Here is a 17,359-nt window from a genome sequence, read left to right as displayed (position 1 = left end):
TGTGTTCATATGTGTGTATCAGTGAAAATTATGGAAACAATAACTCAATGAGTCTGGGGTAAACCCAGAGTATAATTCACAAATGATATTGTCTACTTCATCAAACAAGTAATTTCATTAAATCAATAAACCCCAAAGTCATCATCTTTATCTAATTAGAAAAGTAAACAGGAAGAGAATATAAGTGTATAATGATTTCTTATCTCTCTATATATGTCTCTACAGATATTAGAGGTAACACTTCCTATTGATATTTTATCTCTATTTTGAAATATATACAGAGAGAGAAAAAAAATGTAGAAAAATGCAATAAATATCCTGGCTCCTCTAACACAGTTTCAAATAATTTTATAAATTTGGACAATATTTGTGTTAAAACACACAGCATCTGTATAGTTTTATAAGTGGTGATAGGTAAATTTCCATTTTATAAGAAGTTTTAATAGTTCAGTTGGGAAAAGTCTAGAAAAGAGTGTCCACATTAACCAGCTATTTACAGAGTACCCAATAGACACATGCTTTCTCCCTTATAGATTACTTTGCCATTTGGGGAACAAAATACATGTTTGCAAACAGAAGTTAACTTCTCCACATATCCAAAAGTAAAGACACATTCTCTTTGTTGTGTTACTTACCGGCCATGAAGTATAGTGTATAAATAAATATAAAACTTGTCAATATCATCTCGAGTAGTAAATCAAGCAAAAGACTTCCAAAGAAATAAGATGACACTCTGTAATACCCACTGATTGACTCATGTCTATAGAATAAAAACATACACCACACAGGCCAGGTTAATTTAAAAAGGCACAGCCCAGATAAGATGCTGTTCAGACTCCTGCTGCCACAGGGTCTAATCCTGCAGCTGCCCACAAGATCTGTGCTCATCCCCCCATGTCCTTCCCCATCGCAGGTGCATCCTCTCTGGGACATCAGCCCCATAATATGAACCTCTCTCATGGCAGCACCCTTCCTGCTTCCATCCCCTCTGGTCCATATCACCCCACCAGGAACACAGAGTCTGCATTTCCTCACTCTCTTTGGAGCCTCTGCTTTTCCTCTGAGGCTAGCTCACTGGAAAGGGGTAATATTAGTGGTAATACAGGCTTGGAAAAAGAGGCTTTTCTGGCTTGGCTTGGCACTCGGTGCATGCCTGTAATCCCAGAGGCCCTCAAGGCTGAGACAGGAGGATTGCAAGTTTAAAGCGACCCTCAGCAAAAGAGAGGTGCTAAGCAACTCAGTGAGACTTTGTCTCTAAATAAAACACAAAATAGGTATGGGAATGTGGCTCAGTGGTCAAAAACCTCTCAAAATAGGTATGGGGATGTGGCTCAGTGGTCAAAAAGGAAGCTTTTCTTCTTCCCACAAGTGAATATGAAGGTGAACTTGTTATACTCATGACAAAGAGAGTCTCCATCCATAGCTTTGATCCTTAAAGAAAAGAAGGGATGAGTACAGCTGGTGTAGCTCCCTGTGTACTTGTGAATATTAATTGTGCCAATATCAGTATAATATTAAGCAAACAGTAAGAGAATAAAAAAATCATCCTCTATCCAACATAGATGAAGATCCCAAAACCTCTTTTCAAATCTATTCTGATGTTGAAGCAAGAAAATGATCATGCCTTTCAACAAGATACCCTTGTCAGATACCAAACCTTAATCTTTGCTATTCCTAATGCCTCTCTTTCCAAATTCCAAACTCTTTCACCACTACCTTCATTCCTTCCCTCTGTGGTGATCCCACTCCTGGGCATGTAGGCATGGGCAAATCTCCTCCATCTTTGAAAACTACAATGAACAAAACCATCCTGCTCTTTCCTGTAAGGTTGCCCTCTGGCTCTCTCCATTCTTTGATCCACTCAGGGCTGCACTTGGCCACATACTTTGTAAATTTCATATCCCATCTCCAATTTGATACTTAACCCTTAAATATCTACCAAAGCTCCTGAATTTTCCTTGAGAGGGGCTTTATGACCTATTACTTTCTCAAAACCAAAGACAATTCTCAACATTTTTATTCCTCACTTTCTCTGCAAAATGGGGACTTGCTGACCACACCCAAACCTTGATATTTTTTTTCCCGTAGTAGCAGACCTCATATGCTCTTGGTTTTCCACTCCATTGAAGACTGCTTTTCTCAAATAATATTGGTAAACTATATATACTTCAAAAGCTTGTGTTGTACAAGATAAATAGACACAATTTAAATATGACAATTTTAAACATAAGATATGGGAAAGAAATGAGAAGAAAATAAATTTTCCAGTTATCCCCATTATGAAATCCTTGGCCCAATTCTGGATATGACCAGTTTGCCCACCAGGCTGCAATGCCCCTTCCCTAAACAGAGTCCAACTCACACAAACCGCTTCTTCTGGATCATGAAGAGATCCACTGCCCATGTTCTTCAGCGACACAGGTAGACCATCAGGAAGAAGAGCATCAGTGCTCTGTCAAGAGAAAATGGGAATAAAAGCAGCTCAGTCAAATCAGAGCTCTTAGGTTGGCATCTTCCCGCAGGACCCCTTCCAGAAGTAATGTAAAATCAAAGACATTAAAAAAAGTGGAACTTTTTCATTTAAACAGATAGGAAAGCATCACCCCATCAGGGCTCTCCCTGAGTGTCCTCAGTGGTGCCCTGGTTACTCCACACTATAGTACATATTGAAATTTCTGTGTGGACTGCTGTGCACTGACTTGTATTCACTAAAATTCATATGATAAAGAAATAACCTCCAATGCAATAGTACTGAGAGGTACATTTTTAAATTTATTTATTTATTTATTTATTTATTTATTTATTTAGTAAAGAAATGACAGTAGAATGCATTACAATTCACATTATTACACATATAGACCACAATTTTCATACCTCTGGTTGTATATAAAGTATATTCACACTAACCCGTATCTTCATACATGTACTTTGGATAATGATGTCCATCACATTCACCATCATTTCTAACCCTATGTCCCCTCCTCCCACCCCTCTGCCCTATTTAGAGTTCATCTATTCCTCCCATTCTCCCATCCCTACCCCACTATGAGTCAGTTACCTTATGTCAGAGAAAACATTTGGCACTTGTTTTTTTGAGATTGGTAACTTAAGTAATGAGGTTTAGGCAAGGTCATGAGAGTGGAGCCCCCATGATGGGACCAGTGCCCTGGTAAGAGCAAGAAACCCCAGAAACTCTATGCCATGAGAGATTCAGGGTGAAGGCACCATCTATAGGCAGAGCGGGACCCTCCCAGGAGCCTACAGCTGGAAGGGAGCTCTGAACCCAAACTCCCAGACTCTACAACTGAAACAAAACAAAGTTTTGTCCTGTAAGTCCCCGAGTCTGGTGCACTGCTATGACAGCCTGTGCTAACACTTAGATTATAAAATACTTTCACCTGGAATTTAACTCACAAAAATCCTGAGTATCATTCCTAATGTATGAAGAGAAACTTTAAGTTAAATAGAGCTCCAAAGGGTTAAGGTATTCAATTCAATTTGGTTTTGAAGTGAAGTAACAAAGAGTAAAGGCATGTGGAAAGAAAATGCCAGAACTACACAAAACCACCAGAAAGCCTGGACACCATCCTTGATTTGGAACAACCACCTTCCTATGGGGTTTCCTAAGTGATAAAAAAAATCAAACTGATGTTTATTCATAATAAAAATCAATTTGATCACCTGTGTGAAGACTATTAATATGTATATCAGTAAAATAATTGAGGGTTAGCAAGAAAAGTGTTCGGCTATTTTACATTTCAAGTAAAATAAGGATTTCATGGGAGTTTGCCAACATCCTTAAAACATGGACTTCCCTGCCTAATCAGAGACATAAACTGATATTACTATAAACATGTAAAGAAAGGATATATGATCATTTAAATTACTTAAAAACAAGAGAAAGTTTTTCAAATGTAAACACAAGTGAACAATTCCAACTACCTTAAAGAGTTTATAGAAAACTTTTTATTCATGCACATGAGAAGGTTTATTTGAAACCTATACATCATCACAGTTTTAAACACAGTCATAGTACTGGTAAATAGTTCTCTATTACAGGTAAAGAATGAAATGAGTATTCAGAAATAAATTAAATGTACAAGCATTGAATGGGATCTTGTGTAGGCAAAGATATCCAAGTTATTAAACCACAAGCATAACATTTTCAGAGCTGAGAGAGCATTAGAAATGGCCAAATTCAGCCCTGACAAGTTCTTCATGGAGGCGGCTCTCCAGGTGCTCCTTCAGTGGGAAAGGCAGGACCTGACATTTTTGTCTTAGCAAAGCCCTCAGAGATTCTGATGTAGGCAGATTAGTTACCACTGAGATATGCAAGGAGGCAAAGTGAAATTTCAGAGGCAGAATGTCCCAGAAATGGCACAAGAGCCATAATCCCCGACCCTGGCCCTCAACTCCACCTGCAGCCCAAGACCCCAGCTAAGACTCCTGAACTCTTACAATTCCATTAGCAAATATCTGTAAGTTCCACCAATCTAAATTATCTTATTTAAGACATGATTTTTTATCATCATGGATCTGTTTCACCCTAGAAATAGTATTATGTTTCCAAAGTAATTTAGTTTTATACTTCTAATACAACATTTACACAAGTTATTTATTTAATGGGATCATATTTAATGGTAGAGTCATAGAATATCAAAACCAGAGGGCTACTAGCCTGCCTACTCATTTTGTACATGAGGAAGCTAATGCCAGAGATAAGAGAAACTTGTCATGAGTTTCTAGATATAAATTCTCCTTTTTCTTTTTTTTTTTAGTTGTAGATGGACACAATACCTTTATTTATTGATTTATTTTTAAAGAGAGAGAGAGAGAGAATTTTTTAATATTTATTTTTTATTTTTTGCCAGACACAACATCTTTGTTTGTATGTGGTGCTGAGGATCGAACCCGGGCAGCACACATGCCAGGTGAGTGCACTACCACTTGAGCACATCCCCAGCCCTAAATTCTCCTTTTTCAGGTCAATAAATTAGCCTGGATTTCTTCCCAACACTTATTGTCTGAGGGAGATAAAGTAATATGCACAAAGAAATACCATCAGATTTTGGCTTTCGTTTTTGGATATATAATTCAGTTTGTTGTTGTTTTGTGATCTTTTCTATTGAAGATGATTGTTGCTGATCAGCAGTGTGATGGAACTGAATAGAAGACAATAAAAAAATCATTAACTACTGACAGCCAATCCAGGTACTTTTTAAATGTGAAATTAATTCATAGTAAATGGAAGTAAAATTTAAGAATTTCTTTTAAGGTATAACATTCTTAGGTAGGCAATTATGAGAAAGAAAATCATCAGAATGGACAGAGCTACATGATTCATCCACAAGCCCCAAGGTGAAATATCCATGTCCTGCATTAACAAGAATTCTTCACCAGAACATCTGAAATGAAACAGAAAATATAACTTTATTCCTGGCATCTGTGAAATTTTGGTCAATTTATTTGCTTTTCCTTAAAAAAACCTATGGATTAACAATATCTTCAAAATTATCCCTTTACATACTATAGCTATCAGTCATTGTTACTTGATGCTATGCTAAGGAACTTGCATATAATTTCTTACTTATCCCTAAAATGTTCCAAAGGGATATAGATATCATACTCATTTAAGAGGAGGGGAAGAAGGCTTAATTAACTTAGCCAAGTTTACAATCATATTAAAAACCAAATTTCTAGTGTAAGTAGAAACCAGATTCATTTGTTTCCAAGTATATAATGCTACCCTCTTCAAAAAACAGAAATAGGCCAGGTGCATTGGCACAAATCTGTAATCTCAGCAGCTCCGGAGCTGAGTAAGGAGGATTGGGAGTTCAAAGCCAGCCTCAGCAACTTAGTAAGGCCCCAAGCAACTAAGTGATTCCCTGTCTCTAAATAAAGTATAAAATGGGCTGGTCCTGTTGCTCAGTGGTTAGTTTCCTCTGGGTTCAATCCATGGTGCCAAAAAAAAAGCATAAAAAATTATCAACGGATCTTTCACTGACTCCTGATGGGGACAATGTGCTCACCCATGAGATAGCCATCCTGAAAAAAAAAAATGGGTAAAAATTCTAAAACCAAAAGGGAGCAAGGGCTTGTAGGCAGAGTCAAGTCTGTCAGTTGTCAGTCTAACACTGTGATAAGCATCACAGATACTCAGCTACAGGATGTTACCTGCAGGTACAGAAAAAAGACTTAGACCTTAAGAACCAGCTGGAGCAGGCCAGGATGGAGCATTCCTGCCACATAGAAAAGTACCTGATACTAAAACACATGATGCAGCTACAGTTGTTGCCTGCTGCCATTTTTGTGCATGTTGGCATTTAGCAGTTCCTAAAATAGCCATGCCCTCTTTCTGCCTAGAGGATAGATTCCTCCTTCCTCTTGTGAGGATAGCCCTTTGTGAACAGTTAGGCTGTGGTGGCTCCTGCTTATCTGTTCCCCTGTTTCCAACCACTGCGTCCTGCCCAGCAGCCTGATGGTGACTCTGTGTTACAAAGACACCACACCCAGATCAAACCAAGGTGAAGGGGGCCCAGTAGAGAAAACTCTATTCATAGAGGTTTCACCGGTCAGTAATTCAAAATAGGAACTTGTCTGATTATTACAAATTATTCTATGTTATTTGAACATTCAAAAGGGATTCAGGACATCAGCATTCTCTTTTCTCTCATTAATAGGCACCTGGCCTATTAGCAGCAATAATAGAAAAGTAAAATATTAAAATATAAAACAAGGTCTTTTAATTTTTTAAACCCCTGCATTTCTGTTTTAAGGACATGATGCAGAAATAATATTTACTTCTCAATTGGCTGAAATATGTGTTTCTTTCATTGAAAAACATAGCCACTGTGAGAGAATATTCCATTTCAGAACACATACACACAAACAAATACACACACACGCACGTGCACACACTCACACATGCACTACATGGTCTTGGATTTTATGTGTCTTCCAATGGCCTGAGCAAAAGGAAGGCCCAAAATATTGGGGGACAATGTTCACTTTATGTATACTATGGCAGCCCTGAAACTTCTTACTAACATGAGCTCAGCTGACATGTAGCAAAGAACCCATACACTGAGAGATTAAAACCTTTGCTAAACTGTCAGAACAACCCATTTTCAACTTAAATGGTCTGAAAATTGAGAACTCAAAATTACTCAAAACTCAACTGTAAATTAAAAAGTCAACATGATCATTTGAAAGGGCCCAAACATTTCTCCACAATAAGTACAATTTTCACTGTAGCAGAATATAGCATGTTCATATTGATTAGTGCACAATGACTCAATTTATGAGGAAGAAAATATAGGGTCGGAATATTTGTTGACCTTGAAAGTTTTCATGCCAGCTATAAGCCCAGGGAACTTGCTGTATCTCATTACAGTATTATGTAAACACCTGATGACACTGGACACAAACTCACATTACATAGTCAGGACACTTATTGCTGGTTGTTGTATTGAGTTCTGGACAGAAGTTTCCTCCCAAAAACTCATTATGCTGCAAAGCCTATGTGACACAAAGAATAAGACATGATGATTTTAAATTTCAAAAACTTTCCAAAGAGTTATCACAATGAAATCCTCAAGCTTAATCTTTACTAGTCTTTTTCATTTCTTCTTTTTAGTTATATACGACAGTAGAATGTATTTTGATATATTATAAATACATGGAGTATAACTTATTCTAATTAGCATCCTATTCTTGTGGTTGTACATGATGCAGAGTTACACTGGTCATGTACTCAAATACAAGGCTAGGGAAGTTATGTCCAATTAATTCTATTGTCCTTCCTATCCCATCTCCCTCTCTTCTCTTAGCTTCCCTTTGTCTAATCCAATGGACTACTATTCTTCCCCTCCCCACTCTCCCTTGTGGGTTAGCATCCATATATCAGACAGAACATTCATCTTTTGGTTTTGGGGGATTGGCTTATTGAGCTAAACATGATATTTAAAAGACAAACCAAGCTTCATATTCACAGTCTGTCATGGCAAAGTGATTAAAGTTATGAATCAAGAGGTCCAGAGTTGGGATGATGTTTTCAATTAACCAAGAAGAAAGACCTCTTGTTAGATGACCCCCATAGCCCCTTCCATCTTCTCTCTCTGTGACCTCTACAGCTTTATAAGTAAAATGATACATTGTTGATCATTGAAAACTGAAGACTTATTTTAATGACACTTCTTCTTTTCAATAAAAAACACTTACAATGAATGATAGGTGGTAGAATCTTGGTTACACTGTATTAAGACACTGTTTTCTTTGGAGTTGGTTAGCTTGCTAGAGCCAATAGGGCTGAGTGTTATATAACTTTTGTTCCTCTTATAATACCCCTTTCAACATGATCTACAATTCTAGTCTCCCATCTTCTCATTTCCTTATTGAATTCAAACAATGTATCACATCATTATTTCTGCTTTACTATGAGATTTATTCTCCCCACCCTTCCTCACCCTCAAACAACAGGATGATAGAAAGAAACCACAGATGATGCCCTGAACTTGTGCTAATGAAGGCTATTAGGAAATCCTCATTCACTGCTCCTGAAAGGACATTCCTGGGTGGGAGGTGTCCACAGGTCATAGCAGGGAAGGGTGGGTTTTATTTTCACTGTTCCCATCTTGGAGAAACACTCACAGGTGTAGATAAGGACAGCTTACCATAAAGCCATAATATGGAATGCTGAAGTACTGAAGCCAGGGGAACTGAGATCTTCTGGTTCCAAAATACAAAGACACACCTGAAAGAATCTACACAGAAAAAAAAAAATGAATTAGAAGAGTCCAGAGATTTCAGGAAAACTGTTCAGAAGATGCCTTTTGAGATCTCTAGAAACTTCTCCACATTACTGCTGGGAAGAACTCTTGAAATCCTTTGCACTTATTCTAAACATTAACCTTCCTTTACATGTGTAAACCTCTGCCTGGCAAAGGATGTTCATGGTTTTAAGTTAATAAAAATATACTATCATCTATATTATATATTCCATTTATTTGAGAGATCCTTATTGTCAATACTTTGTCCTTAACTTCCTCTGTACCAGTACACAATGGAAGATTAAGAAGTATACTTTTCTCTTGGTATGCAAGGGAGATCAACTCCAGGACACATGCATACAGATACCCAAATCTGCAGATACTCAAGGCCCTTTATTTCACAATAGCATAGTATTTGTGTGTAATCCCAAGTAAATCCTTCATATTTAAATGTATGTATATGTATATATATATATATATATATATATATATATATATATATATATATCTCCTTTGATTTTAAATTAGCTCCATATTTCTTATAATACCTAGTAGCATAGAAATGCTATGTATGTATTTCATACCATAGATATATAACTTATACACACTAAAATGTTTAGAGAATAATGAATAAAAAAGAAAAATTGTGCAGACACAGTACTTGTTTTGTAAGTTTTGTTTGTAGTCAATTGCATCTTATAATCCATAAAGTATGTATTTGAAGGGCTGACTGTACTCACTATTCTAATTATATCTCTACCATGTGTTCCCTCTAAAAATCTTAGAAATCTACAAACATATACAGAACATTCCTGAGCAACACATATCCCTCTCTACTTCCACACATCAATAAGTGTTGTTATTTACAAAGTTTGCATGTTGTATCCATGATGTTAATAATAATTTGGGATTCAGAATTGCAGGTTTCAGGTTACCCAAAGCCTAGAACTGATAAACAGCAGAATGCAGTGTAGTACAGCAGAATACATAGTGAATCTCTTCATTTAAAGCTATGAAAAAGCAGCATTGTAATGCTGACTCAGGAAGGAATGCTGGAGATGAACTAGAGGGACTGCTAAGGAATCCACATAATACTTGTCCTAACTTGTACAGGGTATGTTGGGATATGCATAGCAATGATAGTGTTGGTGTACCTGCGTATATCAGAATTGACTTAACAAGTGCCTGATACATAACATGGCAATCCTGAGTGAAATGCAATTTCATGACTAGCTTTTAAAATTCTACATGGAAACCTTTAAATAAAAAAATCAATCAAGTATCAAATAAAACAAAACATCTTATTTTATTGAAGTACATTTTTGTTACAGTACATGATATAAAAACAAGACATCACTTTTTTAATGATATTCATATTCATCTCCAAATTCAGAAACAGAAGAACTCAACTTTGGCAATAGTATGTGCTAAGCTATGCTGGAATGGTTAAACCCAAATGAACCCCAATATTATGGATAACTATAACTCAATAATAAACAATTCTTAATAAGAATATGTGCTCCATAAATGTCATTGAAAGACATCTTTTCCTTCTGTAGGTTGAGCATGTCTGCATCACTGACATAGTAGTGGAGGGAATGTGATAATTTGTTCAGTTTATCTGTTGAGTCATCTAAGTGAGGTCAAGATTTAGGAGCATGATAGATTAAGCAACTTTTTTAAAAAGCATAAAACAGAAATATATTAATGTAAGAGATTCTTAGTAACCCACACAACTGGTGACCTAATACTACGGACTTTAGAATTTTCCAATAAATTTTAAAACGTTTTCAAAATGCAAGAGGCATCTGGCTAGACCCCCCTAATACACTTCCCTGGGAGCTTGACTTTCACCTTGGGGAGTAGTGAATCCAACCAAACCACCTCTGCTGCTTACACAGCTGGCAGTTCTCTAACACCAGCATGAAAGGCAGGCAGAGAGCTATGTTTTTTTGTGAGGGAATCGGCCAATTTTTCTGGGTTTTGAAGTCCCAACCTATGAAGGTTTTTTATGTCACCAAGAAGTCCCTTTTAAAAGCTCATTAGTAAGTACATGGGGCCAAAGTTAAGTAACTACATTAGAAACTGGCAAAAAAGACTGGAAAGAGGAAGAAGAAAAGTTGCACATTCTCTAATGTAAACTGTATTTCAATATATAACCTCCTTGAAGCATCAGAGACCCACCCACACAATCCTCAAAGCTGGTTTTACATGACAGAAGGTGAAGGGACAAACAAGGGGAAAAATTCTGTCCCAGAGAAGTACAGTTCACACTCACCAGCATAAATGTAAAATAGGTGTCCACAACATTTCCTTGTATAGAGACTTTGCTATAACCTGCTGCTAGAGCCAGGGTCATGGAAATGGATGAAAAACCAAAGATAAGGAGGGTAAAGGTCATGACAAAGAAAGTCTCCGCCCGTGGCTTCGATCCTTAAAGAAAAGAAGGCATGAGTCCAGCTGGTGTAGCTCCCTGTGTACTTGTAAATATTTATTGTGCAAATATCAGGATAATATTAAGCAAACAGTAAGAGAACAAAAATAATCATCCTCTGTCCTAACACCCTGGGTCACCAATTTCATTATTTCCCTCCATATAACTAGGAGTGGGTATCACTAAGTCCTCACAGACAAATTGCCACATGGCTCTGTGATTGCGAATAGGGCTGTTAAGTTTCTTATAGTAGTTTATAATTATCATGAGCTAATGCTTTGTGTCATATGATCTGAAGATTTGGGAACAGCTGCAAAAACACTGATAGCAGTTCAGGGCTCCAGATTCCATGAATAATTCTTATCACATACATATATTTCTAAAATGGAAAATTTAAGCTCTATCAATGATTCAAACTCTATAGTGGGTTGTTAAAGAAACTTTTGGTTTGTGTGAATGTGCGTGTTTATGTGTGTGTTTGTGTGTGTGTATCAGTGAAAATTATGGAAACGATAACTCAAAGAGTCTGGGGTAAACCCAGAGTATAATTCACAAATGATATTGTCTACTTCATCAAACAAGTAATTTTATTAAATCAATAAACCCCAAAGTCATCATCTTTATCTAATTAGAAAAGTAAACAGGAAGAGAATATAAGTGCATAATGATTTCTTATCTCTCTATATATGTCTCTACATATATTAGAGGTATCTAACATCTTCCTATTGATATTTTATCTCTATATTGAAATATATACAGAGAGAGAAAAAAAAAACGTAGAAAAAGGCAATAAATATCCTGGCTCCTCTAACACAGTTTCAAATAATTTTATAAATTTGGACCATATTTGTGTAAAACACACAGAATATGTATAGTTTTATAAGTGGGGATAAGTAAATTACCATTTTATAAGAAGTTTTAATAGTTCAGTTGGGAAAAGTCTAGAAAAGAGTGTCCACATTAACCAGCTATTTGTAGAATACCCAATAGACACATGCTTTCTCCCTTATAAATTGCTTTGCCATTTGGGGAACAAAATACATGTTTGCAAACAGAAATTAACTTTTCCACATATCCAAAAGTAAAGACACATTCTCTTTGTCTTGTTACTTACCGGCCATGAAGTATAGTGTATAAATAAATATAAAACTTGTCAATATCATCTCGAGTAGTAAATCAAGCAAAAGACTTCCAAAGAAATAAGATGACACTCTGTAATACCCACTGATGGACTCATGTCTGTAGAATAAAAACATACACCACACAGGCCAGGTTAGTTTAAAAAGGCACAGCCCAGATAAGATGCTGTTCAGACTCCTGCTGCCACCAGGTCTAATCCTGCAGCTGCCCACAAGCTCTGTGCTCATCCCCCCATGTCCTTCCCCATCACAGGTGCAGCCTCTCTGGGACATCAGCCCCATGCTGTGAACCTCTCTCATGACAGCACCCTTCCTGCTTTCATCCCCAGTGACCCCACATCACCCCTCCAGGAACACAGTCTGCATTTCCTCACTCTCCTCAGAGCCTCTGCTTTTCCTCTGAGGCTAGCTCACTGGAAAGGGCTAATCTCAGTGGTAAAAGAGGCTTGGTAAAAGAGGCTTTTCTGGCTTGGCTTGGCACTCGGTGCATGCCTGTAATCCCAGAGGCCCTCAAGGCTGAGACAGGAGGATTGCAAGTTTAAAGCCACCCTCAGCAAAAGAGAGGTGCTAAGCAACTCAGTGAGACTCTGTCTCTAAATAAAACACAAAATAGGCATGGGGAGGTGGCTCAGTGATCAAAAGCCTTTCAATTCAATCCCCAGTACCCCTTCCCTCCAAAAAAGAAGCTTTTCTTCTTCCCACCAGTGAATATGAAGGTGAACTTGTTATACTCATGACAAAGAGAGTCTCCATCCATAGCTTTGATCCTTAAAGAAAAGAAGGGATGAGTACAGCTGGTGTAGCTCCCTGTGTACTTGTGAATATTAATTGTGCCAATATCAGTATAATATTAAGCAAACAGTAAGAGAACAAAAAAATCATCTCTATCCAACATAGATGAAGATCCCAAAACCTTTTTTCAAATCTATTCTTATGTTGAAGCAAGAAAATGATCATGCCTTTCAACAAGATACCCTTGTCAGATACCAAACCTTAATCTTTGCTATTCCTAATGCCTCTCTTTCCAAATTCCAAACTCTTTCACCACTAGAAATGAATTCCTTCCCTCTGTGGTGATCCCACTCCTGGGCATGTAGGCATGGGCAAATCTCTTCCATCTTTGAAAACTACAATGAACAAAACCATCCTGCTCTCTCCTGTAAGGCTGCCCTCTGGCTCTCTCCATTCTTTGATCCACTCAGGGCTGCGCTTGGCTACATACTTTGTAAACTTCATATCCCATCTCCAATTTGATACTTAACACTTAAATATCTACCAAAGCTCCTGAATTTTCCTTAAGAGGGGCTTTATGACCTATTACTTTCTCAAAACCAAAGACAATTCTCAACCCTTTTATTCCTCACTTTCTCTGCAAAATTGGGACTTGCTGACCACACCCAAACCTTGATATTTTTTCCCTTAGTAGCAGACCTCATATGCTCTTGGTTTTCCACTCCATTGAAGACTGCTTTTCTCAAATAATATTGGTAAACTATATATACTTCAAAAGCTTGTGTTGTACAAGATAAATAGACACAATTTAAATATGACAATTTTAAACATAAGATATGGGAAAGAAATGAGAAGAAAATAAATTTTCCAGTTATCCCCATTATGAAATCCTTGGCCCAATTCTGGATGTGACCAGTTTGCCCACCAGGCTGCAATGCCCCTTCCCTGAACAGAGTCCAACTCACACAAACCGCTTCTTCTGGATCATGAAGAGATCCACCGCCAATGTTCTTCTGCGACACAGGTAGACCATCAGGAAGAAGAGCATCAGTGCTCTGTCAAGAGAAAATGGGAATAAAAGCAGCTCAGTCAAATCAGAGCTCTTAGGTTGGTTTCGTCCCTCAGAACTCCTTCCAAAATTAATGTAAAATCAAAGACATTTTTTTTTAAAGTGGAACTTTTCCATTTAAACAGATAGGAAAGCATCATCCCATCAGGGCTCTCCCTGAGTGTCCTCAGTGATGCCCTGGTTATTCCACACTATAGTACATATTGAAATTTCTGTGTGGACTGCTGTGCACTGACTTGTATTCACTAAAATTCATATGATAAAGAAATAACCTCCAATGCAATAGTATTGGGAGGTACATATTTAAATTTTATTTATTTATTTATTTATTTTGAAAGAAATGACAGTATAATGCATTACAATTCATATTACACATATAGACCACAATTTTTCATACCTCTGGTTGTATATGAAATATGTTCACACCAATCCGTATCTCCATACATGTACTTTGGATAATGATGTCCATCACATTCACCATTATTTCTAACCCTATGTCCCCTCCCTTCTCCTCCCATCCCTCTGCCCTATCTAGAGTTCATCTATTCCTCCCATTCTCCCATCCCTACCCCACTATGAGTCAGTTACCTTATGTCAGAGAAAACATTTGGCACTTGGTTTTTTGAGATTGGTAACTTAAGTAATGAGGTTTAGGCAAGGTCATGAGAGTGGAGCCCCCATGATGGGACCAGTGCCCTGGTAAGAGCAAGAAACCCCAGAAACTCTATGCCATGAGAGATGCAGGGTGACGGCGCCATCTATAGGCAGAGCGGGACCCTCCCAGGAGCCTACTGCTGGAAGGGAGCTCTGAACCCAAACTCCCAGACTCTACAACTGAAACAAAAAGGTTTTGTCCTGTAAGTCCCTGAGTCTGGTGCATTGCTATGACAGCCTGTGCTAACACTTAGGTTATAAAATACTTTCACCTTGAATTTAACTCACAAAAATCCCGAGTATCATTCCTAATGTATGAAGAGAAACTTTAAGTTAAATAGAGCTCCAAAGGGTTAAGGTATTCAATTCAATTTGGTTTTGAAGTAAAGTAACAAAAGAGTAAAGGCATGTGGAAAGAAAATGCCAGAACTACACAAGACCACCAGAAAGCCTGGACACCATCCTTGATTTGGAACAACCACCTTACTATGGGGTTTCCAAAGTGATAAAAAAAATCAAACTGATGTTTATTCATAATAAAAATCAATTTGATCACCAGTGTGAAGACTATTAATATGTATATCAGTAAAATAATTGAGGGTTAGCAAGAAAAGTGTTCTGCTAGTTTATATTTCAAGTGAAATAAGGATTTCATGGGAGTTTGCCAACATCCTTAAAACATGGGCTTCCCTGTCTAATCAGACACATAAATTGATATTACTATAAACATGTAAAGAAAGGATATATGTACATCATTTAAATTACTTAAAAACAAGAGAAAGTTTTTCAAATGTAAACACAAGTGAACAATTCCAACTACCTTAAAGAGTTTATAGAAAACTTTTTATTCATGCACATGAGAAGGTTTATTTGAAACCTATACATCATCATGCTTTCCCAGCATATATCCATGTTATAAAACCAGCTATCCTCCCTACAACAGTAAGTACACTTTACTTCATTCAGATGTGGGTGTGAATGTGTACTTTCAATTTAAATAAACACTCTACATCACCTCAAATCACCCACTTAAGTCCATCCTTTTCCACAACAGCCTCTCATCAACAGAAAATTATGGTGCAGCCTGGCTTCTCTAGACAGATATTTATCACACCTAAGAAATAAAGAACTAAGAGGGCAGGCTGTTCTAAATATGAAAGTTCATCAATAATTAAAAAGAATGGAAGAGACAAACAGCCAAATAAGTTTTAGTACCTAGTAAACCTAATATCAAGCTAAAGGTCCATGGGGAAACAATGGAATAGAAGAAAAATTCAATTAAATTTTTTTCTCACATTTAACAATACAGTAATATTCATAATTCTGAAAAAGGAAACAGTAAAATCCCTTCTAAGACAGAAGATGATTTACTTCATAATAAACAGGTTTTTATTATGAAAAATGTTTAATGCACTCAATGCTTTTTAAGGGGGCAATTCAGGTGCCATGTATAAATACACATCAGATTTATTTTTTTTATAAATTGACAAACTATACTCAAACATTTGTGGGGCACAAAGTGAAGTTATCCTTCAAGAATTCAATGCTAGTTGGGTATGGTAGCTTATACCTGTATTCTCAGGCACTCAGGAGGCTGCATCAGGAGGATCACAAGTTCAAGGCCAACCTCAGCTATTTAGGGAGGCCCAAGTCAACTTAATGAGACTCTGTCTCAAAAAATGAAAAGGACTGAGAAAAAAAGTCCCTAGAGAGTAAAATGTCAAAGAATAATAAAATGAGTCTATTACGTAGATCCATTGCTTTTAAAGTTCATATACTTTAATTTTTACCATTTTTATGGTGAGAACATTTGGAGTTTATGCTCAGCAATTTTGAATTCTACACTATTATGTACTGCATTCACCACCCTGTTCAATGTATCTCAATAGAAAGAAGATCCTATTCTTCCTGCCTTCCTGAGATTTGTACCTTTGACCTTCACATACACCATTCTGGCATACACCATTCTACTCTGTCTTTAAAAGACTAAAAGTGTCAGAATTTACATATAAGCAAGAACATGTGGCTTTTGTCTTTCTCAGTCTGGATCCTTTACTTAGCATAATGTTCTCAATTTCGTCTATGGTGTCACAAATGGTAAAATTCCTTTTCCTGTGGCTGAACAGCATTCCCTGGGGCATTCACCCATTTTCCTTCTCTGTTTGTTAGCTGACAGACACTTAGATTGATGTCCAAATTGACTGTTGTGCACAGGGCTACAATGAACATGGGAGCACAGATCCCTCTTCAACTAATTGACTTCAAATATTTTGTGTGAACACCCTGAAGTGGGATTAATAGATCCAATTTTTTTTTTTAAAAACCCATCATTTTCCTAATTTGTTTAGCTGTCAAAACAACACATTAAGGCTATAAAGTCAAAGTGGCTCACGCTCTACACAGGATTCAAACCCAGTTCCTCAGTTACATAGGTAAGAGGAATTGCTAAGACACCACTTGATTCCAAGAACAGTCCTAAACCACTGGCCTTCACAGCAATGTCAAATGAAGGATGGATATTCCTGTCCAAAGAAAGTTCTAATGCCCTGGTTCCAGAGAAGAA

The 17,359-nt window shown here is 37.2% G+C and overlaps 1 protein-coding gene across 1 annotated transcript in view; it reads right to left on the bottom strand.

Moving 5' to 3' along the window:
• Positions 1-5,201: 5,201 nt before the first annotated feature.
• Positions 5,202-17,359, bottom strand: part of LOC139706426 (broad substrate specificity ATP-binding cassette transporter ABCG2-like) — a 45,670-nt gene continuing 33,512 nt past the window's right edge. Inside the window, exons 7-12 of the mRNA XM_071614441.1 lie at positions 14,039-14,128; positions 12,317-12,441; positions 11,047-11,201; positions 8,673-8,762; positions 7,433-7,518; positions 5,202-5,405 (exon numbers count right to left, since the gene is read on the bottom strand). Coding sequence (XP_071470542.1) covers positions 5,258-5,405; positions 7,433-7,518; positions 8,673-8,762; positions 11,047-11,201; positions 12,317-12,441; positions 14,039-14,128 — 694 coding nt within the window. The 3' untranslated portion in view covers positions 5,202-5,257. The remainder of the gene's footprint in view (positions 5,406-7,432; positions 7,519-8,672; positions 8,763-11,046; positions 11,202-12,316; positions 12,442-14,038; positions 14,129-17,359) is intronic.

Source organism: Marmota flaviventris, chromosome 7 (genome assembly GCF_047511675.1).
Source record: "Marmota flaviventris isolate mMarFla1 chromosome 7, mMarFla1.hap1, whole genome shotgun sequence".
NCBI lineage: Eukaryota > Metazoa > Chordata > Mammalia > Rodentia > Sciuridae > Marmota > Marmota flaviventris.
This window is presented reverse-complemented; position numbering and strand designations above follow the sequence as displayed.